Source organism: Fusarium odoratissimum (assembly GCF_000260195.1).
Source record: "Fusarium odoratissimum NRRL 54006 unplaced genomic scaffold supercont1.19, whole genome shotgun sequence".
NCBI classification, from domain to species: domain Eukaryota; kingdom Fungi; phylum Ascomycota; class Sordariomycetes; order Hypocreales; family Nectriaceae; genus Fusarium; species Fusarium odoratissimum.
The window spans coordinates 612,026-637,362 of record NW_022158704.1 but is presented as its reverse complement, the minus strand read 5'-3'; the positions used below and the strand labels follow the sequence as shown (position 1 = coordinate 637,362).

The following is a 25,337-nucleotide window of genomic DNA, read 5'->3' as shown; positions in this document are numbered from 1 at the left end:
AGCCGAGCGGACAGTTTCCATTCACCAAAATTCGTAACAAGGAGTAGTCGCCTGTGATGAACCCATGGCAATGAAGCTATCCAACCTGCAGGGTAGAGATACCCAAGCAGGCAGTCCACTCAGTGGGCTGTTTGTTATACTGGGAACTGAGGTACAGGACTTTCTATGTCTTCGGTGCAGTATGTCTTATGTTGCCTTTCTCTTTCCTTCATTCAATGTCTGGCCGATGTTCTCCCCGCCTTCCCTTGGGCTTCAAGCATTCTTTGATAGACCTCTTACTGGCGAGACATCTTGGCTATCAACCATTTTCCTCCCTTTTTGACAGCGGCCTGTCATTAGAGCAACTGTATACAAGACCTTTAGCCAACCAGGACAAAGTCACTGAGTTTGAAGAAGCAACTGACCTAAGAGTGCAAGAGAAGCCTTGCCAGTGTCAGAATATACTGACAAATTTTGAGTTCATGATCGCGAATGCTAGTCGATGGCGAGGACAAGGACTCGTGATTTGCTATTAGCTGTTAAGAGTCATTAGAACAGCAGAAGAAAGAACATACTTTCAAGTTCCCTGGATAATCTCTTGAATGGTCATATTGGTGCCGTCTAGTTTCCTAAGAGAGGTATGGGGAGGTCAGCTTGCGCTGAGTGAAAGGCACGATCGCTTGCAATATCTCATCGTTGGACTCTGAACCCTCAGTATGATCATTGTCTGCATCATCACCCACCTTAAACTGAGAGGCGTAGTGCCGTGTAATGTTTACAACGCTGTGAAGCAGCTCACAAATTTGCTCGAAAGCGAAGAGTTTGGGGCGGGGATGTTGCGTGAAGCCAGTGGGCGAGATAGCAAGTTCGACCCAAAGAGTGGAAGTGCTCAAGCTCATTGCCAGTAGAGAGCAGCGAGACCTGTTCGTAATGGAACAGCCAGAGAATAAAGGAGATACATAAAGATGATGAGAGGAAAAGGGGAAAGCCGTGGAGAAGGGGGATTAGGTTGACCCGTCCTTCATGATTAAGCGCACGTCCCGTGCGAGACTCGCTTCAGAAAGGCCTGCTGTGACAGATCATATCAAATGAATACCCATGCCATATACCGTGCCCCAGGTCAGCTCTCGTTACTTTTTAGGTTTTTAAGAGCTTTGCTGCCTGGTGTAGTGTAGTGTCATCTTAGACAACATACTTTTTATGTATGCATATAATCACCAAGCTCCTCACATTTTTGTCGGTTCCCTTTTCTCCTACTCACATCTGAGCGGGCAGTTATTTATCACACGTTACCGCTGGACATAGTCGCGTCAATGATGAACCCATAGATTCAGCAGGATGACACCAATGTCTCCAAAGCTGCCCGCTCTTAAATGGGTACTGAGGTCCGCATTTGACTTTTGCGTTTCGTTTGTTGTTGCGCATGCGAGCAGTTGGCTTGTATGTTCATAGAATTCCAAGGTCGCAACGAAAAAAGAGTCGGGCAACGATGAATCTCAATGGAAGCGAACTAGCAGTCTATGTACTCGTAAGTCCTGCAAGGTTTCTTTTCTTTTCCCCTTTGCTTTTTCATTTTCATAATCCACATGCCTAGTCTATTTGTACCATTTATATGAGGTGGCTGCATCTCTCTATTGCGTCCCTGATAAAGATTAGAAGAGGCACATACTCTAAAAGCAACATAAGAAAGATGACAATTAAGCACAGCAGAGTAACAAATTAGAGACATGCACATTGCCTCTTCACCAAGTAGACTTTTGAAAGAAGAATGTTCAAGACTCCAGGTCTCTTCCGTGCATATCAATGTACATAGGTACCTCTACGTAGCTCTTATCGATAAGAGGCGGGGCATCCTGTCTGCCTGGAACCAACGTCAACTTGCTGTGTCTCACACTCTACCTTCGCACCTTATCAAACATTCGGAGTCGTCACGATGGAGGCATCTGCCCTGAAGGCCTGGGGTATGGCTCCCTGTTGAAATTTGGATAATTTCGTAGCTAACATATGTGCCAGAGCTGGACAACAATATCCAGCTAGTCGATCCCAAACGCGACGCTCTCTACAACTTCGACGCCGATGCTCAGAAGGCCATAAACAACGAAAAGGCATGGAAGCAAACACCAGACTACTTCAAGCATGTGCGAATAAGCGCTACTGCTCTCATAAAAATGACCATGCACGCGCGATCCGGTGGCAACCTCGAGGTCATGGGCTTGATGCAAGGCTACACCCACCAGGACACATTTATCGTCACCGACGCATTCCGACTGCCCGTTGAAGGAACAGAGACTCGTGTCAACGCACAAGGCGAAGCGAACGAATACCTTGTCGAGTACCTTGATCTATGTCGAGCGCAGGGCCGACAGGAGAACGTGGTGGGCTGGTACCACAGTCACCCAGGCTACGGATGCTGGCTGAGCGGTATCGATGTCGATACAGAGGCCATGCAGCAGAAGTGGCAGGACCCTTTCCTTGCCGTAGTTATCGACCCCGATCGTACTATCAACTCAGGCAAGGTCGACATCGGCGCTTTCAGAACATACCCAGAGGACCACCAGGCCGGTAATGGCACAGCCACCTCTGATGGCTTCCAAGCAGTGCCTCTCGCCAAGGCCGCAGAGTTTGGTGCTCATGCGAGCCGTTACTACAGTCTCGAAGTCTCCCATTTCAAGAGCTCTCTCGACTCGCATCTCCTCGAGCTCCTCTGGCACAAGTATTGGGTACAGACTCTCAGCCAGAACCCACTGATCACGAACCGCGACTATGGCAACAAACAGATGCTCGATTTGAGCTCTAAGATCAAGGAAGCGACAACAGGCATCACACGAAGCCGAGCTGGACAAGGCATGATGGGTACGAGCCATAAGAGCTCTGACAAGGCCGTGGACAAGCTGGCAAGGGAAGCCAGCCTCATTGCATCTAAGGAGAGGACTGGCCTGGTGGCGAATCAGGTCAAGGCTAGCGTTTTCAACGACCTTGGATCAAAGGCTGAAGAACCAACATCGTGAAAAGGAATGACACTGGGATTATGGGAATGCATGTAGCATAACGAATCGGCATAGATGGCGTTCAGAGGTGAAATCAGCAATATTTACTTTTATCTGCGTTTAGAGTCTTAGAGTGCATTCTTCCTCCATCCTACATCATCAGTATGGAAAGCTAGGTGTTTGATCTTTCAAGTGGCCTTAAGAAGGGGGTTCCGATGGCATGACTACCTCCTAGAAGTGAGTAGATTACAATACGACCTCAAATTATCTTCACCTGGCCAGTCAATAGCCTGCCTAGTTTGCCCAATTGATGATTCACCAATCAACTATTTTCGCTTCATCTAGAGACAGATCTAGGCGAGGTGGATAAAATAAGTGGGTGGAGGATCGCCGACTTTATGGATAAACGTAAAATTCGACAGCACAAAGAGCTAAGCTATTAGTTATATTCTTATACACATCATGATGATAATGTGTGACGTTATTGACCGCGGGGAAATCCTTGCATTGGATTGGGTTAGTATAGTGTTCATTTGTTTGTGCTTCTTGGTATCCGATTGGTGTTGGTGTCAGGGTCATGTTCAACAGTTACGAACAGATATTCTCGCATTATATGGTATAGTTAAAACCATAACGCATCAACTAAAACTTGAGTGGAGAGAAAGATCCATTTCACGGATTCCCCATCCATTGTGACCACAAACAAAGTCTTGCTAGTCAGAGCATGTCGCGAAATCGACACCACGTCGGCTTGGCAACGAGAATTACCCTAGAGATCGAAGGTTCATCTGAACGGGATGCCTCCCTCAAAAGATACTACGGACAGGAACACAATGAGACACTGCATTATAGATGATACTTTTTGTCCCTGTAGCAGATGGAAGCTTGCATAGCCTGTAGCCATGTGCCGCGTCCAGCCATCGGCAGTGTTACCGATGGCAGTTCAAAAAGACGGAGATGATGAGTCTCCAGGAATCTAGATGCTACGCTTGTGCAACTGAGCACGTTGTGGCTCGAGCTTGACTGGGCAACGATCGCCCAGCAGCCGAGCACACGACAGCCCGAGAAGGAAAAGCGATGCGTGGTGATTTAGGTTGAGGAGATCAATCGGTATTATGTAGGATAAAATTCAAACTCAAAGAGTCATTTCTTTCCGTGTGTCGGTCGTTTTATTTATCAAGAATCACGGGGAGTAAATTGAAGTCTGAAAGGAGACGCTGCTTGCGTGGACAGAATGTGATGGGAGGGATGCATTGATGCGTTCAGTGGCTCAAAGCTAAACCTGACTGACGAAACACGGCCAAGACGTCAGTCACCCTTGGTTACAGTCGCTACGAAACTCATCGGATCGACGTCTCAGTTTCTCTCACATGCTGTGGTTGTGGTTGTTTTACACGGGAATTGCCTCGACAGCATTTGATGCACTGTTAATGTGACTGAAGAGGTGGAAACATGAGCTGGATACTTGCTGTGATATCGGCCACCTGTTGGATATGCCGTATCCAGATGCCAGATTCGATGCAATCCTTGCCGTAGCTCTACACCATCTTTTTTTCAAAATTTTCCTAATTCATGGCATCCTGATGCCGATTTTGGTTTGTGATGAAACCCTAGCAGACCTGACGTCGGTTCCCTTTTTTCTTGGGAGCTCAAGCTATGATGTGACGTCATGAAGCGCTCACTTTAACGTTGAGCTAACGAAAGCTTTGACACGATCAAGATCAGCCCACGCAGCCATTGACTGATTAGTTAGTTAACCTGGAGATTAGTCTAGCTTACCCAGTCTCGTACAGCAGCCGTAGAGAATTAGGAAACGAAGTGGAAAATCAGGGCACGCGATGTGTCGACTTCAATCAACAAAACGTCAAATTAGGCCATTACGTGTCATTGGGTCTGGAAATTGAGCTATGACGATTTGCAGCTCATGAGCTGGGGTTTACCTATGAGGCCATCATGTTAAAAGTCAGTGGAGAACGTGGGGAGCAAGCTAAACAATAACAGCTCCTCCAGCTCCATCCGCCAGCTTTAAAATTCATCATTCCAGCCAAGAATGGGCATCCTTGTTTTTTAGTTGACGGGCAGAAAAGATATCGGAGGCTCATTGACATCCTTGTCAATTCCTTCAGCATCAGCTCTGCAAGGTGGGAATTATATCATGGGATAGGGTAGATCATCGACGGAATCCACATTGGCGATCCGGAGAGGACCTCGGGAATAAGAGGATATCAAATTTTGAAGATACAACGTCAGAGTCAAATGCCAAAGTCAATGCCAATGCCATGTCACTCTCTTCGATTCAGTAACAGCACGCAAAACACAAGAATTCAGGAAGACAAGACGTACAGAGTCGGACCTGCACTACCGGCCAATTCTTGGCAGAGCAAGCAGATGAAAAAGAAAATGCATCTTTCATTTTGGCTAGACTGGTGCCTGTAGTGTTGTCTTACCAGGCTTTGATTCAGCGAACCAGCCAGGGGTCTGTGAGACATGTAGCAACATTTGAAGGGTTTGCCTGGGGTAACCTTCTTTATGGGCCCATTATCTAGACAGTGAATGCAATAAATAATATCATCAGTAGTGAAGAATAAGCCGTGGCTTGTGATTATCAACGGCCGTCATCTTGTTGCTGGTCAAGAGGTCTAGATCGTCGTCGAGGTAGCATCGCGAAGGGTATAAACATCGAGGCTTGACCGTCTCCCCTGACGCTTCGAAACGCCTCTAATTGGGGATCAAACAGTATCATCATCGCAATGCAGAGAGTCTAGAGCCCACCCTGGTTATCTTCAGCTGCTGCCCTGGTACATTTTTCTTCCCTTTTTTCCGCTTGTTTGCAGCTCGATCATCTGCTTGACCCCTGCTCAGGCTGGTAGGGTACCTTTGCTTGGCCGTAGGGTTCGCTCCGGGTTTCAGTGTCATAGCCAAGCAGGGTGGTAACAGAAACCAGTGATTCAATGAATGTATGCCGATGCCAGTGCCAATGCGAGTGCCCAGAAAGAGTGCCTTGTTCAGAAACGATAGCGCATCGAGGTGCCTGTATTGTAAAATTGGTCTGTGGCCTGGCCAGTAGCGTGCGTTGGCGCTGGGCCTGGTCAACACAGGGCATCTTTGCAAATCGACCGATGACGTCCTCGATCAACATCGTCGCCCTTAGCAAACGTCAACGTCACTGACCACACTCCCTTTCTCCAGCCCAGCCAAGACCACGCCAACCACTGCCCGGATCCAGCCATTACCGTGTAACTCTCGTACCTGCCTGTCACGGGCAGTCTCCCTTAGAAAAGTATATCTAATCCTGTCTCTCTCCTGCCTCGTACCAGGAGCTCTTACATTATTTCAAATCCCGTCCAATACCAATTCCTACCTAATACAATACCCAACTGCTTTGTGATACCCATCCCTTACCAGAGGATACCAAACAACAGCTTCTTCATTTGTTACCTACGCCTACGCTACGCAACGCAACGCATCCTCCCCTCTCATAATAAGATCGACTTCTGCTTCGTCTCTTATCCACTACATCATCGTCACCTCAACTCTAAAAAAGAGTTAACGTCCTAACACTTTTAACGTCATACTTTTCCGTGGCATAACGACTTAATAACGAGATACCCCATACACTTTTGCCCATCATGCCCGGAGCCCCAGATGTCAACAAACCTACAGACATCAAGACGAAGGAGGCCGATGTCAACCGAAAGCTCCAAGTCTACGGAATCATTTCTGCCTTCCAGAACGGCAAGGTTCCTTCGGTGAGTATTCTCTGCGCGATTCTGTTCTTCCTCACATTCTAACGCATTCTCCTCCAGAACGACCAAATTGATGTCGCTCTAAGCAGTTTCCTCGCCTCTCGCGCCCTCTCTGGTCGCCACGAGAAGCTCTCCGCTGAGGGTCAAGAGCTCGTCAAGGATGCCGCCAACGCCATTAAGCAAGCCAAGTACCTCCTTCTGTCCAAGAACGAAGGCAACCTGATTCAGGATTTCATCTGGCAGACCACTCAGTTCGACCCCAAGAGTGTCAACACACCCAATGCCCCCATCAGCAAGGACGCTGCCAAGCAGGATGGTGACCAAGCTCTTGAGGGTTTGAGAACCCTTGGCCAGCTTCTCATCACCAACGGACAGTTCCGAAAGCTTCTTTCTGATGCTACAGTCCTCTTCCGCGATATGGCTGGCGATGCTGCTACCAACGCTGCTGCCCGTGTCCGCCCCTCTCAGGAGCAGCTCCGACAGATCGACGAGCCTGCTCAGGACAATGTCTGGCATGAGGCTCCCGACTTTTCCAAGGACAACCTGAAGCAGCAGGCTAAGGGCTTCTACAGTGGAAACCCCAAGGAGGATGCCAAGGACGTCGCTGCTGCTGGTATCAACGCTGCCGCTCCCGGACAGCTCCAGCAGAACCAGCAGGCCAATGCTCAGCAGGGCACTTACCCTCAGGTCACCACCGGTACCGAGACTGGTAATGTGCCTTCCAGCTCCGTGCCTGCTTCAACCGACGCCGCTCGTGACGCCGCTCGCCAGACCGACCCCCAGGCTGGTAAGAGTGCCGCTAAGCAGGCTGCTGAGGCCAAGCTCGACAACAAGGTCGACCCCGAGACCAAGGAGAGCATCCTGCAGCGCAACGAGGAGTACCGTCGCAAGGCCCGCAACTACTTCGATAAGAAGATGCCCCAGGAGCGTAAGGACCAGACCATCTGGCGTCTCAAGAAGATGATTCTGGAGTGCCAGCAGCACGAGGACTACTCTCAGGCCATTCAGACTCTTCTGCGCCTGGCTGAGACTTACAGCCGCCACGGCCGCACTCTTGGCCAGGGCTCTACCGATACTGCCAAGGACGCACGTGGTGGCCTTGCTGCCGCCGAGCGTGACCTCCGCACTATCATTGAGCGATTCGCCAACGGCACCTCCACTGAGGATCTTTGGGAGGCCATCGGCCAGATTTACCGCGACGCTGATAACGACCGTGAGCTCAAGGACTGGTTCAAGGCTATGGACTCTTACATCCGCCGATGCCTCCTTCAGCAGGGTTACATCCTCGAGGATGAGTCCACTCGTGAGTGGGATCAGCTCTACGACCAGGGACGATACCTCCTCCGCAACAAATACCGCGGTCACACCGACCGTGTTGTCGATGAGATCAAGTTCCTTGCCGACCAGTTCGACCAGGACCCTCAGAACCACGCTTTTGCCGAGTCTCTCCAGAAGCTGTTCAAGGACCTTGGCAACGACCAGGATGGCAAGCCTGTCTTCAAGCCTCATCTGCTCAAGGACTTGAGGGATGTCATTCTCCCCGCCGCCCTTGAGAACATTGCCTACATCCCAATTCCTCGAATTGAGTACACCGACTCCCAGGTCGATGCTATCATCGAGAACCTAGTCCTTGAGAGTGACAACTTTGCCCCCAACATCTTCGAGGTTTCCAGCGAGCACTACTTCCGATGGGGCCGCAAGAAGATCGCCAACAAGAGCCATCAGACCGTCGAGGTCAAGGTTGCTGGCATCCAGATGGATCTTCGTGATGTGAGCTTCCACATCAAGCGCAAGCAAGGTTTCCCTTCTATCACCGACACTGGTGTTGCTGACATCATCCTCCCTGGTGATGGCTTCTCCTTCAAGATGAAGGTGTCTACCGCCGACAAGAAGGATCGCCAGAACTACTTCAAGGTTGAGAAGGTCGATGTTGACTTCAACAAGCTCCAAATCAAAGTCAAGAAGTCGAACCATAAGCTGCTCTTCTCCTTGTTCAAGCCTTTCATGCTCAAGGTTATTAGCCCTCCTCTGCAGAAAGCTGTTGAAAAAGCCATCAAGGACCAGTGCAACAAGTTCGACCAGCTGCTGTTCCAGGTTAAGCAGGAGGCTGACCGTGCTGCTGCTGAGGCGAAGAACCACCCCGAGAACGCCCCCAACATCTACAACCGTTACTACACTGCTGCCCAGCAACAGTTTACTAAGGGCAAGAAGAAGGCTGAGGCGGCTGCTTCTGACAAGAAGGCCAACATTGCTATGACCAAGGAGGACAGCATCTTCCCCAACATCGACCTCCCTGGTGGCATCAGCACCAAGGCTACCGAGTACAAGGAGCTTGCCCGTAAGGGCGATAAGTGGGAGAGTCCTGTCTTCTCTATCGGCTCCGCGAAGAAGAGCACTGACATTCCTTCCGCTCCCAAGATCCAGCGCAAGGCTCACCCCGTGTCAGATCTTGGACCTAAGAACACTTCCAACGCTGACTACGACTTCTACCCTGTTGGTGGTAACACCCACACTGGTAATGGTGCGTTGAACGGCGGCAACGGTCTCCAGATTGGCAACGGTGCTGTTCATGGCAAGCACCCTGCTGGTTTCACCAATGGTCAGACCGGCCTGCCCACTGGCCAGGCTCCTCTCACCACTGGCCAGATCAACCCCGTTTAAAATCAATGCGACGGAGATGCCAAGTAGGCACAGGAAAAATAATAGTGGAGGATTGTTGACGTTATACCCATGCTCATGTACTTGAGTTGTCTTTATTCTCTTTGTTTTTGATACCACACTGGAAGCAATGACGATGGGTGGATAAAGCACGATGCGAGGATTGTGCTTGGTTAAGGAAAACTACAGGTTTATTAATTAGTGATGTGACGGCCGTTTCCTTTGTTACGAGGGTATACACGATTGGTTGATAGTTGAAATTGACTTCTCTACCGTTGATGTCTTTGTTCTATTGTGATGTGATGGCGTGATATGCAGCGTTGGAAAGGCTTCGAGGGTCGAACAAATCAACGAGTTTTCTCCCTGAAATACCGTGGTTGGCCCTATATGCAATAAAAGGCCTGACTGTTGAACAAAGTGTACAGAATGAGGTAAATATGAAGCCGTAATCAAACGTCAACAATCATAGTGGGGGTTTGTACAGAAAAGGTTTAGCGAGTGCAGCCTCAAGACTACGTCACCACACCATGAAGGTATGGCACTCCATGATTCTCGCCCTTTGGGGCCTCATTCACTTATTCATTGATCTAAAGTTTAACAATAAATCCTCCACTAAGAGTCAGTGGATCTTTCTCACAACGGACACTATATCCACTGACCACTGACCACTGACCACTGGAGCATCTCGTCACATCCATCAAAAGCCGCTGAAAAATCACATCTCACACGTCTATTTATTCAGACTCATCTCCCTTCCTCTATACGCCGTACGCCCTCGATGTGAAATGAGATATCATGACGTCTACAAATCTCGCACCTGAGCAGGTGCATGCCTTATTTGATATCCTCACGCATCACGAAACATACGCAGAAATCCAGGGCTTCAAGGATCCAGATGCAGTCACAGGCTATGGCTATCCTTTCTCAAGAGCAACGGTTGAACCTCAAACTACACAAAGCGCACCCCCAAGCACAGGATGGAGGAGCTGGGCTGGAACACCTGCGAGCTCAAGACCCGGAACGCCAAAGCAAGGAGCTGCGAAAGACGTGAAGGAAACTCCTAGCGATGATGACGATAAGAAACCTTCTTCGTCTCCTATTCTTCAGACCATGTTAACGCGATTCATTCTGAAGCTTCCGGGTGTGCGAGATCTACCACGCGAGTTTTGGTCTGTTAGAGTACAGGGCTTGTTGACGAGACTCGGAGAGGCAGAACTTTCAGAGAGCTATGATAAGGGGGCTCTGGGGACGAGAAAAGTACTTGCGACTGGGTCGAGTGGACTTCTTGAAATGGTTGGCCGAGGAGTTCTTGGTGGTGTCAAGAAAGCAAATCGACCGGATAAGTCTTCGGATAAGAAGGTTGAGTACGATCGGACCAAGGCCGCAGACTTGGTAAAGGCGTGGGATGATGTTGTTGAGGGCTTGGTCTATGGAGGTTTGGCAGATGAGATGTTTGATCATTTCAGCAAAACTTCAGATCTCGAGAGTCATTCTCCAGTCATTGGAGCAGCAGCTGAATATGCCATCATCCAGTAAGTTTCACGTAGGATATTCTCTACCACCTCCTACTAACAAAACCAAAGCCTCGCCACCTTCATCCACCACATCTTTGTCCTCTCCCCGGAAGGCCAATATCTCCTCAAACTCCTCGAAAATGTCCACAACCTCATCCCGTACAAAATGGTCAAGCAGACTTTACGAATGGGCAATGCCGCTAGTATGATTAGCGCCATGATGCGCCTACTCCTTGCAAAGTTGAGCGTTACGAGCGTCACCAACTGGATCGGCTTGACCGCCAACGCCGACGATGGCATGAACCTCTTGCAGCGGATTATCTCATTAGTGTTGTCATGGGACGCTGGAGAGTTCCGAAAGAGTGCTGACAAGGTTGAGAGAGCTAAGGATCGACCGAGTGACGAGATGCTCGAGGCTATTCGTCAGTATATCGCTATGAGTCGTGATGAGCATAAGACGGTCCGTAATGCCAGCGAGGAACATGCTCAGTCAATTATCACCGCTATTTTTAACGGGTCCAATCCCACGTTAGCGACTCAGCTTGATGATCAGAAGCACGCGCAGTGTCTCGAGTATTATTCTGCTCTTCTCTCCGTGCGCGATCGTGAAAGCATCACAACAGCCTTCTGTCGCCAGCCTCCTGATCTCTTTACCGCAACTATCAAGGATCTATTTGCCGCCTATGAACCTATGATCCGCATGGTACACTCCCAGATAGATTTGCGGGAGCATGTCGAAGCGGGTCAATCGTTTATCGATGAGTTCATCAAGGCTGGCAAGCCGAAGAAGGACGGTAGCATGCCAACTGTGGACGATTACGTTGGTCTTTTCATGAGAAACCGAGAGCTCATGTATAGATGGGTCCATGCGTTTGCGGCATCGTGTCCTGATGTTTGGGAAGAGATGAAGAAATGGACCAACGATGCCGTACCAAAGTTTCGCCAGGAAAGAAAGCCTGTGCAAAAGACGAGCAATGCCGAGGCTGGAGAGCAGGCAAGCAATGGTACTGTTGATATGAGTACCATGGACGACCAACTGAATAAGCTATTTCAGTCGGTTCCTGAGAAGTCTCAAAAGGAAGTTCTCATTTCATTGGATAACCACGCCGCATACCTTGCGCAAGTCGAGGCCCTTTCTCTCTGCCGCCTACAGCGCATCATCGACTCGGACGAGTCAGAATCAGGTAATATGTCAGGCCCAGGCATGTATCTCTCCCGATGGCAGAGTCTGCTAGAAGACACTGCTATAACACCAGAAACGCCAAAGGGGCCCGTCAGACATGGAAAAGATGTCAAGAATGCTCTCACAATGGGCAAGATCGGAGTTGAAGGCACGGAAAAAGCGAGAGAGGAAGCCCTCCAAGCAGTGATCGAAGAAGCTGAGGAGGGACCTGAAGCTCCCGATGTAGATGTGGTGATAAAAGAGCTGGCAGATGGGTTCAAGAAGCTGTTACAGGAGAGCGCTGGAAAGGATATGAGGTAATACGGGTTGAAGTGATACACAAGCGAAGGTCTCATGAATAATAGAAGAAACGAATACACATGGATACAAGGTAAACAGTTGATAGCAATTTTTACCAAAACTAAGATAATGCTGTGAAATCATGAACTGGATGATACATCGATCCTGTGATCTTCTGACAAATGTTCCCCTTTCCGTGATAGATCTTTGCATTATCCTCCCATTTCGCGGTTTGAGAAGTATAGTAGATTCTTCACCTCACACAGACAATGTTGGCTTCAGCCTTCCAAAAACTTGAATGACGCCTTGACAGAATTTCTGTGTCCTTCAACAGCACTCAGAATAGTTGCCGTATGCTTTATCTGTTTAAGGATTCTCGCAGAACACCCCTTGATCATTTGATCACATTGAATCAGCGAATAGAGCGAGCTCGTGAACTGGCTTTGGCTGAAGATCTCTCTTGAGGAGCTTCCGTTGAATAGCGTCCCAATGGTCCCAAATTGTATCGTCGTGGTGAGCGGTCTCTGACAATCTGTGCCCGGCGTCTGGGAGAAGCACTCCTTGCTCTAGAGTCATTCCTATCGTGTGGTCCACGAAACAGTCTTTTCTGCGCACGAGGAAACGTATGTCGTTGCCGCTGTCGCTCGTCACCCTCGAGGAAATCTGCTGGTGCTTCTATAACCGGCGTCGCTGGCAGGGGTTTGCTAACTTTTGTAGCATTGGGAGACTTCTTGGCGTTGACTCTAATACTGGCAAACTCGACGATAGCTGATCTGGCACCTTCTGGGCAGTCTTCCATCTGGCCTACTCTATAAGCGAGACCATCCAGATAATCATCGATCTCTTGATTCCATGAAATTGGCGATGTCGATCGAATGTGGGTAAGGTCAACCTTCTCGACCTCTTCTTTGGCACCCTCGTCATCGGATATGACTTCTATGTCAGAATCATCAGGCAGGATATCTCCAAAGTCGTAGTCTTGAGGCTCAAACTCTTGTGCTCGCAGGGGCTCGCCAGGTTTTCGGTTTCGATCTATTGGCCTGATGATGTATTTCTTCATCACGAGGCGATGCTTCCATACAAGTCTGATCGTAACCCCAGTGGCATCTTGCAATTTCTGTACAAGAGTCTTGCAGGGTTTGCAGAACTTTCGGGAGAAGTACACTTCGAGAACGGGACGAGATCCATCTTCCCAGCGGGCTTGTCCAAGTTGGTTCAGTTGCTTCATCGTGACGTTGTTAAAGTCTTTTGTGATCCCGAAAGTCTGGAGGAGAACGCAAATACCATGAACTGCGAGTTTGACTTCAACGTGAGACCCGAGAAAAATACCCTCAGTGTTTCCAACCCTTCGGCCAGGGTTGTCAAAGGGTCTTCTCATGTTCAAACCAAGGGTCTTACCCATGGCCACGACTCGCCTTGTCCAAATACTATTTGGAAGAATGCCTTTCTTCTTGTCAAGTACGTCGCCGTATCGTCCAAGGCCATGACCTGATTCAGCTGCCGCTAAGACAACACGCTGAGATTTTGCAGACACAATGGAAATGAACCCTGTAGTTTTGTTTTCAAGTTGCCTTTCGATAGTAGATCTGCTGTTAATGGTCTTTGCTCGACGATGGCTGAAGACGAAGGAGATATTAGCCCCGAGGACTTGAACTGTAAGCTTTGTGGTTTCAGAGTCGATGATATGGTGGAAGTATATAAGGGGTGATGGGTTGCTAATAGCAGACACAAAGACTGGTAGAACCTCTTCAACTTCCTCCGAGCTTGACGCTGCTGATTGCGGTGTGTTCATTTTGCAAATTGGGAAAGGAGAGTTGTGCCTGTGAGTGAAAGGTGTATGAGTGAGTTTCTTGAAGGAGTTGAGGACTTGGAGTTGAAGTTGTAACACACTTACAGATCACTCCACTTGAGAAGCAGATTTTAGTGAAGAGAGTGAAGGATAAAAATCATCGTGATTCAGGGATACTTCAATGAACGTGGATAAATATGATCATTCGCTTTGCACAAGTCGTGCTCTTGGGAGGAACTCGCACAACTCTTCAAAGCCGGGCCATAACTGGCAATATGAGAGTATCCTTCGAGATCAAACAGCGAAGATAAGTCGTAACTCGTAACACGCGGAAATGGAGTTGCAAATAGAAAAGCTCAGCGCTTTGAAAGAAACCAAATCAGAGAACTCGCGATGACCTCACTTTGCGAAGGGGGAGATGAGAGCAACACTTGGAATCAGAGAAGATCTCATGAGGTGCTGAAGATGAATAGAGATCACAAGAAGGGAAAGGGGTGAAGGGCATGCAATATTTACCGTGTCTTAACCCTATCTCCAGGAGGTAGTGGTTGAAGAGAGATCAACGAGAGATCAGAATGAGAAGAGGGGATAAAGAGGGGTAAAGGAAATTCTTTCACAACTTGAATCAAGGTTACGACCATGAAACACACAAGCACATTCAAGATACACATTCACAAGAGCAAATCGACCATAAAATGAACGACAAGTTGGACGGGTCCAATTTGACCAAACCGAATGACCCAGTGTCGGGGGAATCTCATTCATACATGACAAAATCTATGACCCAACGCCCAATTCCATTGCCATTGCTACCTTTGACTTTGACCGGAAACCGCCAGTTTTTGTTTACTCGTCATCCTCCTCCTCCTCGGCCTCAGCGGTGGTCTGGGCAATTCGGTCCAAATCACGCTGTCCGGCCTGGGTGATGCGGCGGCCACCCTTGTCCTCATCCTGCTCAAGGACACCGATCTTCTCAAGAGCCTGCATGACCTTTCGGTCGACGGAGCCGGAGGCATCGACGTGCTTGGAGGGACGGCTGCCACGGTTCTTGGCAGTGCCGTGGACCTTGCGGAGACGGCCAACACCGACGGTCTTGCGGAGGTAGACGTGGCGGGCGATGGAGGCGGCGCGGACGTAGAACCAGTCAATGTCCTGGGGAGGGAGCTCCTTGGCAGGACCAGTCTTGACGGTATCGACCCAACCTGAGAAAGTCAGTATTAAATAAGTATCGAAAGAGTTCAGAATGTCTTACCGGGGATGGGAAGCTTGCCCTGTCGCTTCAAGAAAGCAGAGTAGGCAGTGATGAACTTCTGCGCCTGCAGTCACAAAACCCATTAGCATGATTCCGTCGTCAGAAGTCTTTCGACTCCCTCGCGCCTGCTCCTCAATCCCATTTGTACCCAGCCCTTTGAACACAGCAGCCGACACAGCGTTTCAATTATCATTTGATATATAATCATCGCGCTGCGCCAGCGCCATGGCGGGCTAGCGGTTCTCTTGGAAGATTGCGTCGCCAAGTCGTCGAGTAGAGATCGTGTGATTTTTTCGAAGTGTATTTCGTTTCCTGTGATGGGGGGGTTTTTTTTTTTTTTTTTTCAGGGAGTACCTACATCGACATCGCGAACGGTAACTCCGCCGGCCATTTTTGCGGTATTGTTGGGGTTGGGTGGGTGAAGGGGAATTTGGTCGTTGGGTGTGGTTGTCGAAGCGTCGCGATAGTTGAGCTCGAAGATCTCACTTTGCTAGAATCGTGGTCGAAATCCAACTATGGTCGCTTAATTTGGCCCAACCCTAATTGTGCGCTTTGATGCCTCGATTATGAGGCGCCAGCACACACAAGGGCTTTTTTTTTTTTTTTTAGAAATCACTTAAAGGCCCTTGGCGAGCCCCATAATTTTGATACACAGTGCTGCATACAGTGTTTGGGTGTATGCACTGTATAACAGAGTGGAGCCTCTCTTGTAGAATATCACCACTGAGGTTGAACCGATGTCCAAATTAGGCAAATATTCATGTAAGTGATTGGGTCCTGATCATCTGTTGCATCTGTGCAACTATTCGCTCTCACGTGGTTCCACATCGTTACTTTTACTTCGTCTACGTCACTTGCTGTTCACAATCTTCAACAGGCAAACACGAGGAGATTCACTGTTCATCGGCTTTAAGCGTCAAAAGAAAAAGGCTCTATTTCCTGGCCATAACTAATAGTAACAGGGTCGAAGAAACAGACCAGGTATCAATTCTATCCGTCTAACGCAATGCCAAATGAGTTTATTATGGCCCAACCTTATTCAGGTATAAACCTCGAGAATATCCATTTTAACCACTTTTCTTCCACACGAGTCTCCTTTAAGCCCACTTGGCAAGAATAGCCATGACAGCGACACCGAAGGCAACACATGCGAATGCGAGCAACAGAATCCTGATTGGGGCTTTGCGCATGTAAGGGTTGAACATGAACTCGTGGGCGAGGAGCTCTACAAGACCAGTGTACATGAGAATACCAGCACTGATAGCGTCGAAGATACCGTTTGTAAGCTTCTGGTCGTTGGCGTTGTTGGGCTTGGCTCCGATACCAGCCGCGATACCAATGGGAGTTGATAGAGCAAAGATGCAGCCGAGTAGGTAGGGCATCCACTGTCGGTTACTGGGCCAAGGAGCGACAGCCAGACGAGAACCGAGACCGAGACCCTCGAACATCTGATGGAAGACGAGAACAATCAAGAGAACGGTAAGCTCGTCAGAGGCGATCGTGCCGAGAGTAAGACCGATGAAGACACTGTGGAACACGACACCGAATTCGAGAATGAAGATGGCAAGCAGCTGACCAGCAAGTCCGCCCTGAGCATCACCCTCCTTGTGCTCACGACCGTGAGCGAGGTGGCTGTCACCACCAGGGGCATAGCCAGGCCCCATACGGTCACCGTTCTCGATGTCAGGGTTGCTGGGCTGCTTCTTAGCGATAAAGTCCATAGCAGGATCGAGCTCGTGGTCAATCTCCATTGAGTGGTTGTGCTCCATGTCGGCGTTGCTGAGACGAGCGGCGAGCATTTCGACAAAGAACATGACAATAACAGTCATGAGCGCGATGGCTTCAGCCCAATCGTAACCACCCAGTCGGTCCTCGAGACAGGGGTCGGTCAAGTTCTCGACAGCGGGAACAAGCAGGTGCATGAAAGCTGTCGCTATGATGACTCCGGTACCGATGAACTTGCAAATGAAGAAGGTCATCTTAGGTACCGGGATCGTCTTCTGGCGCGCCAGGAAAATGGGCAAGAGTGCGCCGATAGCCGAAGAGGCCATGATGATGAAGATGGAGCCAATTCGAAGACCTCGTCGGCCGAGATCGACGGCCTCGCCGCCGCAGGTATCAGCGTCGGCCATTCTGTCGATTAATGGATGTCGAGAAGGATAAAGGTAAGGATGCAGCGAGCAGAGTCTTATGGGAAGAGCGAGACCCAGAAAAGAGGCGCGGGCCTGTAGGTAGTAGGTGATGTGAGGTGGTAGTCGGAAAATATGTCGTCAAATGCCAAGGCGCAGAGATGCGAAGCCAAGGATTATTTAGATGCGTTGTTCCCTAAAAAGGAAGCGACCAAGGATAATCGCGCTGTATGATTCGAACGGTGTCGAGACGCCAAGGCGCGCGCTAATTGTTGAACTGCTTGCTTGGCCTGAAGCTGATTGCAACTCGATGAACCTGCGAGCCGCGATGGGTTTTATAATACAGCGAGCGTTGCGTGACGTGCAAAATAACGAGAGAAGTCGAAATTCGCGACGAACCTTGATGGCGCAGACTCGACTTATAGAGAGTGGGCGAACCGGCCTAGCTGACCAGGTTTAGCTTGACAGAGGGTCCAGCGGACGGAAGCGAGGTGCCGAAGGCTGTAGACTAGATTTATTCGAGCCGCAAGCGCGTGGGATGATTGATACTGAGGGGTGGGTTGTCTAGGACCAGGGGTTTCTTGGGACAAGATATAGTTACTGCTAACGAGATAGGCGTGATATCTCTTGGACACATGCTTACGATGAGTCTTAAAGTTAAAGTAATAAGGTTAAGAAATCGAGAGTAGAAAAGCGAAACATCGTTGCATCAAAGCGACTGAGTTCGTATATGCAAAGCTTCTGGACTTTGGTACTGAAGCAAAAGAAGACTAGAAAACTCAGCACAACTGATAACGTCTTGCATTATTCCCTCTTTGGCCCCAGGTCCGCTGGATGAACTCTAACACAAACCGTGTTTTAATCACTCGCTACTCTCATCAATAATTCACTCCAATGACAAACTCTCTGTGACACTCGGAGAGTTAGTTATTCACGTCCCAGGAACATGGAACTCGGCAACTGCCACATTCCTTGGCATCACCGTCATGATCCACTGTGACCAAAAGGTGTGACTTGAGATGTGACAGCACATTCTGTCTCTGGTTGAATCTTGAGCCGTAGAAAAAGACGAACGTGGTGGTTTGAGGTGGGAGTGGGTCGAATTAAGGTGAGGACCTTGATGGCCATGTTAGCCTCGTAAAGCTCGGCTAGTACCGTTTCGGGCTGTAGAAGCTTCTAAGCTGTGGCTAGTGATTCTTCAGGTACAGTTATCATATGGTGACACGGGTGAGTTTGCTAGAAAGAAAAAGCATCATATGACAGTCAGCATTGCTGCAGTCTCTATATGACTGTCCCTGATCATGAGTCACTTTAGGTTACAATAAATGTCACACGAATGGAATCAATGTTAAAAAGAGCCTCAATCTCAAAATGTGGCGTCATTACCCGTTATCAATCAGCAGGCACCTTATTGGCTCGCTAACTCCAGCAGCCACACTTGACATTCCGGAGAAGATCGCGGAGACCATCAAGGTTCTCAATCAGCGCGGGCATGATCCATGTCTAAGCCAAAGGCGCCCACGCAATTAAAAACGCCAAAAGGTCTTGCAATCGGCTCTGACGGCATCTCCAAACCGTTCAGCTACGATGATGTGTCTTGAGATGGTTGCACTTATGCATAAACGGTTATTCATACAAGGATTGTCACATGAGAGCCATCGAGAGCTGATGGTAGATGCTGTCAGAGAAGACATTGACAAATAAACAGTAGTAATGGGAGAAGTACTATGCCACCGATCGCCAATTCCAAATCTATGCCCCTTGAAAAGCAATGCCTCCAACCGGTAACGCCATTGAGATGCTCATGATAATACATCCAACCTAACCAATACAAAACACCGACGTCTGCAGTGTCCTAGCCAACTTCCGGGTCGCTATTCCCGTTGATATGCACCATCGTTAATTCAGCTGCATCACACATATGAGCTACCACATAGATCATGCTGACATGATCCTACGGGCCGACTGCAGTAGTGGGCTATTGCGGTCCTGCAGTAGTCAACGTAGATGACAGGGCCTCATGGTATATTTTAATATCCGATCATGATGAAAACTGGATTTCCAATCCGAGCGTTCGGAATGGCTTGTCAAGTTTCCTCAAGTCGATCGAACTTCCAAGACTGAATAGGAGAGATTTGACCCGCCCTTCCCACAGCACCCCTATTCGCATGTTTTGGTCAAGTCGAGTCTTGAGTACGCCTGCATATCTCTCCTCTCCAGGCTTTTCAGGGTCTATCTCCTCCTTTGGGGGTGAAGGGGGAGGCGACGGTGGCTTGACGACAACTGGTTCGGTATCATCCAGACGCCATTCCAATTTGGCTTGAAAGCTGCGCTCCTTTGGCCGCTTCACCTCTGGTTTATCGTCAAGAACCACTTTGTCATCAATGACTGGCTCGTCATCAAGAACCGGTCGGGTAAATGGCTTCCGCCAGAGCTCCATACCAATAGCCCAAGCGCTTTCGTAGCTGAACACGTTGAACTCCATCCGCGTAGCAAGACTGCAATGCTGGCCTGCCACCACGGCATAACTTGCACTGATATTACCCATCAAGGGATTCAGTGTCAACGTCGCAGATAAAGGCGTTCCCTTGTGCGCGGGTAACGTTGCAAATCGGGTTCCCACGCTGATTCCACCCGACTTGTTCAGGGTGCCGTAATAGATTTCTCCACCGGTGCTGAATCGACCATAGATCCTTTCCCTGTCGGCGTTTCCATTGTCGTTGACAGCCTGGTCTGACGGCTTCTCGGCATCGCCGCCGAAATTATACACGCCCCGGAAGCCGAGTAGTCCCCCATCTGAGGACGCCAGTCCTTCGAGCGCATATTTCCCTACGTCATATTGCGCCAGGCCTAGTACAGTGCCGCCGTTCTTAAGGTGCTGGGCAGATACAGAACTGAGCTGGACCTGGAGCGCAGGAGACAGTCGTTTGACGAATAGAGCTTCGAGTAGCGATTGGGGTAGGTAGAGTCGACCATACAGGAGTGACGATTCCGGTTTATCTTTCGGTGTCTGGAGGAGAGGATTGCTTCGGTGGGGGAGTTCGGTGAGAGGTCTGTACGAGCGCAAAAGCTCCGGTAGATTGACCGTCTCCGATTGCGGTGTCAAAAGAAGTCGAAGCGGGACTGATGAGAAGAGGTACGAGATGGATCCATCAACGATACCGACTGAGCCAAGTTGGTAGGATGTCGCAAAGTTGGGGCTCGCGAGGGCAGATAGGGTGAGTCGTAGCCCACGAGGGGTCTGGAAGTTCAGAAGAGCTGCAACTCTCTTGTCAATACACGGACCGGAGCGTTACTGGAGAGAAAGGCTCCATACCATCACTGGTCACATTCAGCGCTGCGTACGAGTTGTCGCGATTCCATCCAGTAGCTTCATAGAAGGCGCTATGGACATAGTCCATAAACTCGCGCATGTCAGGCGTCGATTATCATGCCTCCCTAGGGTGACGGCTTGTCACTCCGGAAGCAGAAGGTTTCAATTGTTACTCGGGATGTTGAACCAATTGTTATGAATGACGGAGGTTGATGTCTGGTTGACTTGAGGCGGGAAAATGTCGGCAACCTGGCATCATCGCTACCCTGTACTTCCAGTTCTCTTGAACGAGACTGAACTTATAGGACATTACTCCAAGTCACGATGGAAATATCACAATTCTGGTACTTTACATGACGCGATTGGGGTACTTCAAGCTCTTCGATCAATTATTCTACTTATTCAGTATATCATGGAACAAAGCTGGTTTGTTACGTAGTTAGAGCAGTCATTGAGTTAGACCAAACAGCTCCAAGCTTGCATCATAAACATGATTGTAGACCTACAAGTATAGAACGTTAAAGAACATAAAAAGAACATAAAGCAGACAAAATCAGAGAATCATTATGTTCAAATTCCCAGTTGCTTAACTGGTATTTAAGTAGTGGAATCACGTGACCTGACCGGCCTCTACATGCCATAGAGGAGCTTGTGCTTTGACAACGTCACGACGACTGCGACTCGAGGTATCGCAATCAAAGACAAATAAAAACATAAGGAAAGCAATTAAAAAATAGCAAAAAATTAATTTTAAAGGCAAAAGGTTCTCCGGTGCGGGGAGTCGAACCCCGCTCGCCGCGGATTTATTACATGGTAATTGAAAACGCGGAATGATAAACCGATACACCACACCGGATGTGATTTGTTGAAAGAAATCGTATAGCTTCAATATATATTCAACGCCACAGGTGCTGTTCGCGCCAGCCTTTACACCATACCCAAACTTTATCGACTAAATGGAAGCTTAGATGAATGAACAGGAAATTGTGACGATAGAATATTCAATTTATTTAAGATTTGATTAATGCGGGAGATATATCCTTTATTGGTATGCTTTTTCTGGAAGGTAGTCTTTGTATTTATATTCTCCTACTCTCACACCTACTTCATCAAGGATACCTAGAGTTCTCGAATGATGAAATATGATTCTATGCAGCAGAGCTAATCAATGAAATATCCTTTTAACCCAAACTCTGGCCAGTTACGATTTCGTTTGGTGGCCTGATCGTTGTGAAATCGGTAGTAGAGGTCACTGAAGTGAGGTGTCAGGGGCGTGAGAGAACCTCTGCTTGGAACCACCCGGAGTAATGTAAGGAATCGCTGTGTAAGATGAATTATTGAATAATTCTGAGGCCCAGAATCACCTGAGATATCCTAAATATGCCTTCTGGTCATCCCCTAGTCTCAATGCGTGTAGCGAACGTCGTTCGACTACCTCTTCTCTGAGGACCATCAGCTCAACAGCGTTTATGACATCTGTAAGCAAGTGTTCAGCTTATGCTGATCCAAAAAGAGCCATGTGATCATATTACTTGTTCTTTCTGACCATAGAATGTCTTGTACGGTTTATGCTGCAGGGCTGGTGATTGCTTCAGCACGGAAAAGCAGGCCATCACATTGTCGTCGAACACTGAGAGCGGCAGCATCGTGAAAGATTTCACCAATAGTTCGTGAAGATAAAAGAAAAGAGAAGAAATGTAATCTCAATGCATATCGAGTCTACAAATGTTCGGAATCAGAGTTCGAAATGGCTTCTGGCCTTGCTTTACCAGAGTTACATCCAGACTGGACGCAATGTTGTAGCCACAACAATGGAATCGCCAACCATTGATGATATTATACAAGGAAAATAAACAGCTAAATGGAAGCTAGTCACATCAAGATGAGAAAATGCACCAGGCTATTCCAGAATCACGAAACTCGCAACAATGAAGATGACTCTCAAGATCTATCCCGACCAGAACGACACATGTGAACTGGAGTCACTCCTGTCTTAAGCTACTCTGATCTCTCATCTGTCGCGTTGCATGACTGATTCAGCCTTCGCTAAATCTGTTAATAAGATTTTGCGACAGTCTCGCAAGCAACGATCTAAAGAGGCAGGTAAATGCAATTGTGTTGGGCCATGCCTTGGTCAGACCCAGATATCGACATAACTGATTCATAATGCTTAGATGATTCATCTTGAATTTGGTGAGGCGTAATAGGTCACGTATAGGGGCAGAATTGGTTTTCCCCCTGCTTTCCTTTTGTCACCAGGAAGAATATGTCCGCCGGGTGAAGGGAACTGTTGACGCTTGAAGTAGGACGGACACCTCGAAAAGTTTGAGATTTTATGTCAAATCAGCTAGGTTGGAATAGGGGCTGATCGACAATTGTGTGAGACGGGAGATCAACTAGAACAACGATAGAAAGACTTGGCTCTGACTTCTGCTGCATGATGTTACGCTGATGTTGTAGCGATATGCACATTTCGGGGGAACAACCAACCGAAGCACCCCAGTAATGGCTAAAGTATCCCAAGCTTCACCTGAGTTTGGCTGAACTGTCTCAAGTCCAAAACGCCATTCCACGTAGTGACTTAATCAAGCGGATTTAAGGTGTGAATGAGGGGGGAATAACGCCTCCGCTGATGGTGTGCAATATTCATACGAACTAGCTTAGTACTGCAACACAATTCCCGGGAAGAACTACTAGTGCACCCGTGAGGCAATATCGTATGACTTTACGCAACTATCCTTTTTATAGCACTGTAATGGGAATGGTACGGGCCTAATGTCAACGGTAGATTCTTGAGGCGTTTGTCTTTAAGCGATAGAAGACAAGACGTAGCTGCCATACTGCATTTGAGGCTTCGAGATGGCTTTAAATCGCAGGATCATCGAATCATGGGTATGTGCTCGGACTATGGTTGTATTTTATCCATTAAGCCTTAATTGCAATGAACTGATGGCGAAAGTCTGACACTGGTCTAGATGACTCTTTCCAGGGATGTATCAAGTGTTTTGAGTCCAACTTACACATCTGGCTGTAAGCCAGTTCGTCTTGCAAGACCTAAGGATTCGTCTTGTATGTCGGACTAAGCTGTTCCGTGCAATGAAGAGGAAGTGGTTTCAGGTTCTGGGCTTCTGACACGATTAAGTTATGGCTTGCCTGATAGACTGTTGTTCCACGTGGGAATGCCTTGCGGCTACTGTCGGGCGAAGTCGAGGCTGACGAGATTCTGGTATATTTTGCTAAAGACCAGAGCCTTCATTGGCCATAGGAGGTTTACAGCCGCATACTTGACTTTGTTGCCTAGGGGGTGGCGAATCTGGATAATAGTTATGAGTCTCCGGAGCATTTTGTGTGCTTCTCAACACAGCTCGTCGTAGTGAGTAATCTCGCACTTGGAGCAATTTCAGCGATCGGCAAAATGCCAACGGGATTCTTATCTTGCTACAAGGCTTGCCAAACCCAGGCTCGCTTCCGACTGGAGATAGCGACGAAGCGCAATCTGGCCCCTGGTTCTAGTTCCGCACGGTCGTGAAGCTAGGCGCAATAAACAACGAAGCTCAACCCGCAGGACGAGATGCTTCTCGCTTTTCACGCCGTAGATCAAATATTCTTGGCCGATGCCACCGTAGTTCCCAGGAGATCAACGGCGAGTTGGGACGTTTGTATTTTTTTTTTCTATTGAATGGTATAGGCGCTTGCAAGACGGCCCGTCTGGACGATATCGGCCTATTCTCCTCGGATGCCTCTAGTGTCGGAACCTTTGGGCCATGAGAAATAGATGATAGCGTTATTAACTAACTAATCAATCGGCTACCAGTGGCAAGGCCTATGTCTGGTGAGCAAAACACAACCCCATATCAGCCCAAGGCCACGCCAAGAGTCTGCCTGTCTCGAAACAACAGACAAAGATTCATGACAATAGAGTTCAGGGGATCCGGGGTCTCATCGTTCCGGGAACTATTGTCGATTCTGGAGAAAGCCATGTTATCGTTCTCCCCTCACTATACCCCTGTTTCTTGAACCAGGTCGTTGGGTCACTTGCAATGGCTTTCGAGTCACTGAGACAACAAAATGTGATAGAAGCACAGAATTGCAACCCAAGAGTTAAAGCGGGATGTGAGCCATTCTTCCGCAAATTGTGGATCCCCAACGACTAACTAAAGCGATTTTAGTTGTCGATCTCAGCCCTGTTCAAGGCCTGACTCGTGCACTAGATCCTACATAAGCAGCTAACATCGCAATCTTATTCGGACGTACGGAAGTTTTATATACGACCAATATTCAGTTCAGGATACGACTTTGCTGAAACTGAGTCTGGAGACGAGGAAAAAACAGAAAGATCGACATTTCATGGAGAAATGAAAATTACGGGGATCTTCCCCGGACTCGATGCATGTAAGTAACGTCCGTCACCCAAAGACTGGCCACCCCCACAGACCGGCCACCTCACTTTTAACCCAGCCACCCAATTTATATATACTTTAAACAGTCACAACTCTACCAATTTAATT

The 25,337-nt window shown here is 48.5% G+C and overlaps 8 protein-coding genes and 1 non-coding gene across 10 annotated transcripts in view; 4 read left to right on the top strand and 5 right to left on the bottom strand.

Annotated features, from left to right (window-relative positions):
* Positions 1–1,912: 1,912 nt before the first annotated feature.
* On the top strand, positions 1,913–3,399 carry FOIG_10842 (COP9 signalosome complex subunit 5; the record flags this gene model as incomplete). The annotated part of the gene is made up of 2 exons (XM_031211336.1): positions 1,913–1,940; positions 1,993–3,399. 2 exons carry the CDS (start codon positions 1,913–1,915, stop codon positions 2,985–2,987), a joined length of 1,023 nt encoding a protein of 340 aa, XP_031059269.1. The 3' UTR covers positions 2,988–3,399.
* A 2,466-nt stretch (positions 3,400–5,865) lies between these two features.
* FOIG_10841 (uncharacterized protein) lies at positions 5,866–9,788 on the top strand. The gene is made up of 2 exons (XM_031211335.1): positions 5,866–6,715; positions 6,773–9,788. The coding sequence occupies exons 1-2, from the start codon at positions 6,596–6,598 to the stop codon at positions 9,371–9,373; spliced, it is 2,721 nt and encodes a 906-aa protein (XP_031059268.1). The 5' UTR covers positions 5,866–6,595; the 3' UTR covers positions 9,374–9,788.
* Positions 9,789–10,036: 248 nt separating this feature from the next.
* Positions 10,037–12,543, top strand: FOIG_10840 (uncharacterized protein). The gene is made up of 2 exons (XM_031211334.1): positions 10,037–10,902; positions 10,954–12,543. The coding sequence occupies exons 1-2, from the start codon at positions 10,166–10,168 to the stop codon at positions 12,365–12,367; spliced, it is 2,151 nt and encodes a 716-aa protein (XP_031059267.1). The 5' UTR covers positions 10,037–10,165; the 3' UTR covers positions 12,368–12,543.
* On the bottom strand, positions 12,434–14,517 carry FOIG_10839 (uncharacterized protein). Its single transcript, XM_031211333.1, has 2 exons — positions 14,241–14,517; positions 12,434–14,166 (listed from the first exon to the last, which is right to left on the bottom strand). The coding sequence occupies exon 2, from the start codon at positions 14,136–14,138 to the stop codon at positions 12,759–12,761; it is 1,380 nt and encodes a 459-aa protein (XP_031059266.1). The 5' UTR covers positions 14,139–14,166; positions 14,241–14,517; the 3' UTR covers positions 12,434–12,758.
* Positions 14,518–14,820: 303 nt separating this feature from the next.
* Positions 14,821–16,081, bottom strand: FOIG_10838 (40S ribosomal protein S19). Its single transcript, XM_031211332.1, has 3 exons — positions 15,746–16,081; positions 15,388–15,451; positions 14,821–15,337 (listed from the first exon to the last, which is right to left on the bottom strand). The coding sequence occupies exons 1-3, from the start codon at positions 15,776–15,778 to the stop codon at positions 14,982–14,984; spliced, it is 453 nt and encodes a 150-aa protein (XP_031059265.1). The 5' UTR covers positions 15,779–16,081; the 3' UTR covers positions 14,821–14,981.
* A 207-nt stretch (positions 16,082–16,288) lies between these two features.
* FOIG_10837 (uncharacterized protein) lies at positions 16,289–18,149 on the bottom strand. Its single transcript, XM_031211331.1, has one exon. The coding sequence runs from the start codon at positions 17,517–17,519 to the stop codon at positions 16,485–16,487; it is 1,035 nt and encodes a 344-aa protein (XP_031059264.1). The 5' UTR covers positions 17,520–18,149; the 3' UTR covers positions 16,289–16,484.
* A 1,356-nt stretch (positions 18,150–19,505) lies between these two features.
* Positions 19,506–21,048, bottom strand: FOIG_10836 (uncharacterized protein). The gene is made up of 2 exons (XM_031211330.1): positions 20,833–21,048; positions 19,506–20,774 (listed from the first exon to the last, which is right to left on the bottom strand). Exons 1-2 carry the CDS (start codon positions 20,927–20,929, stop codon positions 19,558–19,560), a joined length of 1,314 nt encoding a protein of 437 aa, XP_031059263.1. The 5' UTR covers positions 20,930–21,048; the 3' UTR covers positions 19,506–19,557.
* A 547-nt stretch (positions 21,049–21,595) lies between these two features.
* FOIG_10835 lies at positions 21,596–21,685 on the bottom strand. The gene has a single exon. It is a non-coding gene; the product is annotated as a tRNA-Glu (tRNA).
* A 3,357-nt stretch (positions 21,686–25,042) lies between these two features.
* Positions 25,043–25,337, top strand: part of FOIG_10834 (uncharacterized protein) — a 2,457-nt gene continuing 2,162 nt past the window's right edge. The window contains exon 1 of one of the 2 annotated variants that reach the window (XM_031211327.1): positions 25,043–25,221. The gene's annotated coding sequence lies outside the window, so the exon portion shown is untranslated. Of the gene's footprint in view, positions 25,226–25,337 lie in introns of both variants that reach the window. The other variant, XM_031211328.1, reaches the window with a different exon arrangement.

Excerpts from the sequence above, each read along its gene's own strand:
- FOIG_10836 (XM_031211330.1), bottom strand. The coding sequence starts at position 20,929 with ATGCGCGAGTTTATGGACTATGTCCATAGCGCCTTCTATGAAGCTACT. Across the intron at positions 20,775-20,832 it reads GCTGAATGTGACCAGTGATG|CTCTTCTGAACTTCCAGACC; the intron begins GTATGGAGCCTT and ends AGAGAGTTGCAG.
- FOIG_10837 (XM_031211331.1), bottom strand. The coding sequence starts at position 17,519 with ATGGCCGACGCTGATACCTGCGGCGGCGAGGCCGTCGATCTCGGCCGA.
- FOIG_10838 (XM_031211332.1), bottom strand. The coding sequence starts at position 15,778 with ATGGCCGGCGGAGTTACCGTTCGCGATGTCGAT. Across the intron at positions 15,452-15,745 it reads TTACCGTTCGCGATGTCGAT|GCGCAGAAGTTCATCACTGC; the intron begins GTAGGTACTCCC and ends TTGTGACTGCAG. Across the intron at positions 15,338-15,387 it reads GGGCAAGCTTCCCATCCCCG|GTTGGGTCGATACCGTCAAG; the intron begins GTAAGACATTCT and ends TGACTTTCTCAG.
- FOIG_10841 (XM_031211335.1), top strand. The coding sequence starts at position 6,596 with ATGCCCGGAGCCCCAGATGTCAACAAACCTACAGACATCAAGACGAAG. Across the intron at positions 6,716-6,772 it reads AGAACGGCAAGGTTCCTTCG|AACGACCAAATTGATGTCGC; the intron begins GTGAGTATTCTC and ends ATTCTCCTCCAG.
- FOIG_10839 (XM_031211333.1), bottom strand. The coding sequence starts at position 14,138 with ATGAACACACCGCAATCAGCAGCGTCAAGCTCGGAGGAAGTTGAAGAG.
- FOIG_10840 (XM_031211334.1), top strand. The coding sequence starts at position 10,166 with ATGACGTCTACAAATCTCGCACCTGAGCAGGTGCATGCCTTATTTGAT. Across the intron at positions 10,903-10,953 it reads GCTGAATATGCCATCATCCA|CCTCGCCACCTTCATCCACC; the intron begins GTAAGTTTCACG and ends ACAAAACCAAAG.